This window comes from Penaeus monodon, chromosome 22 (genome assembly GCF_015228065.2).
Source record: "Penaeus monodon isolate SGIC_2016 chromosome 22, NSTDA_Pmon_1, whole genome shotgun sequence".
In the NCBI taxonomy this organism is placed as follows: Eukaryota; Metazoa; Arthropoda; class Malacostraca; order Decapoda; family Penaeidae; genus Penaeus; species Penaeus monodon.
In genome coordinates, this window is record NC_051407.1 from 3,353,971 (window position 1) to 3,354,562 (window position 592).

At 39.2% G+C, this 592-nt stretch overlaps 1 protein-coding gene across 2 annotated transcripts in view; it reads left to right on the top strand.

Annotated features, from left to right (window-relative positions):
• The window catches only part of LOC119586830, a gene marked incomplete in the record, with an annotated part of 64,172 nt that overhangs the window by 59,685 nt on the left and 3,895 nt on the right, over positions 1-592 (top strand). For both annotated transcript variants that reach the window (XM_037935554.1, XM_037935555.1), the window contains 1 exon segment: positions 385-519. In XM_037935554.1, the coding sequence (XP_037791482.1) occupies positions 385-519 (135 nt within the window).

Consider the following 592-nt stretch of genomic DNA (forward strand, 5'->3'; position numbering starts at 1 on the left):
CCTCTCTTACGATATCTGACAATATCATTGAACTGCAGATGTAGATTAATGCTTATATAATTATGTTTACTAATCTTTGTGTAATTACGTACCATTTTTAAGTGAAGAAGCATAGGCAGAAGGACCTTAGGTATAATCATACTTTCTTCTTTCTGTTATATGACTTATAAGTTGTTCATCATAAATCTTCTTTAATTATGATCAGCAATTCGTTTGTGTTTATTTTTTTTTCTGTTTTTATTCTGACATTAATTTAGCCTCTGTAATCTTATAAAACAAAATGATTAGTTTTATTATTCGATGTTACGCATGATTGCTTACCGATTTAACGATGACTCACACTGTCTAAATAAGATGAAACTTATCCTTTTGTTTCAACTCCAGGCAACCCTTGGTCTTGTGACTGCGACTCCTTGTGGCTTCTGAAGAAACTAGACGGCAGTTCCTCACCAGCGGTCACGTCGCCTGCGTGCGCCTCGCCGCTCCACCTCCGCCACAGGCCCGTGACGTCACTCAAAGGTGGGCTGGATTTAACTATTGAGTTGTTGGATGCACGGGCACACGCGCGTGCACGTGGGTGCGTTTATATATA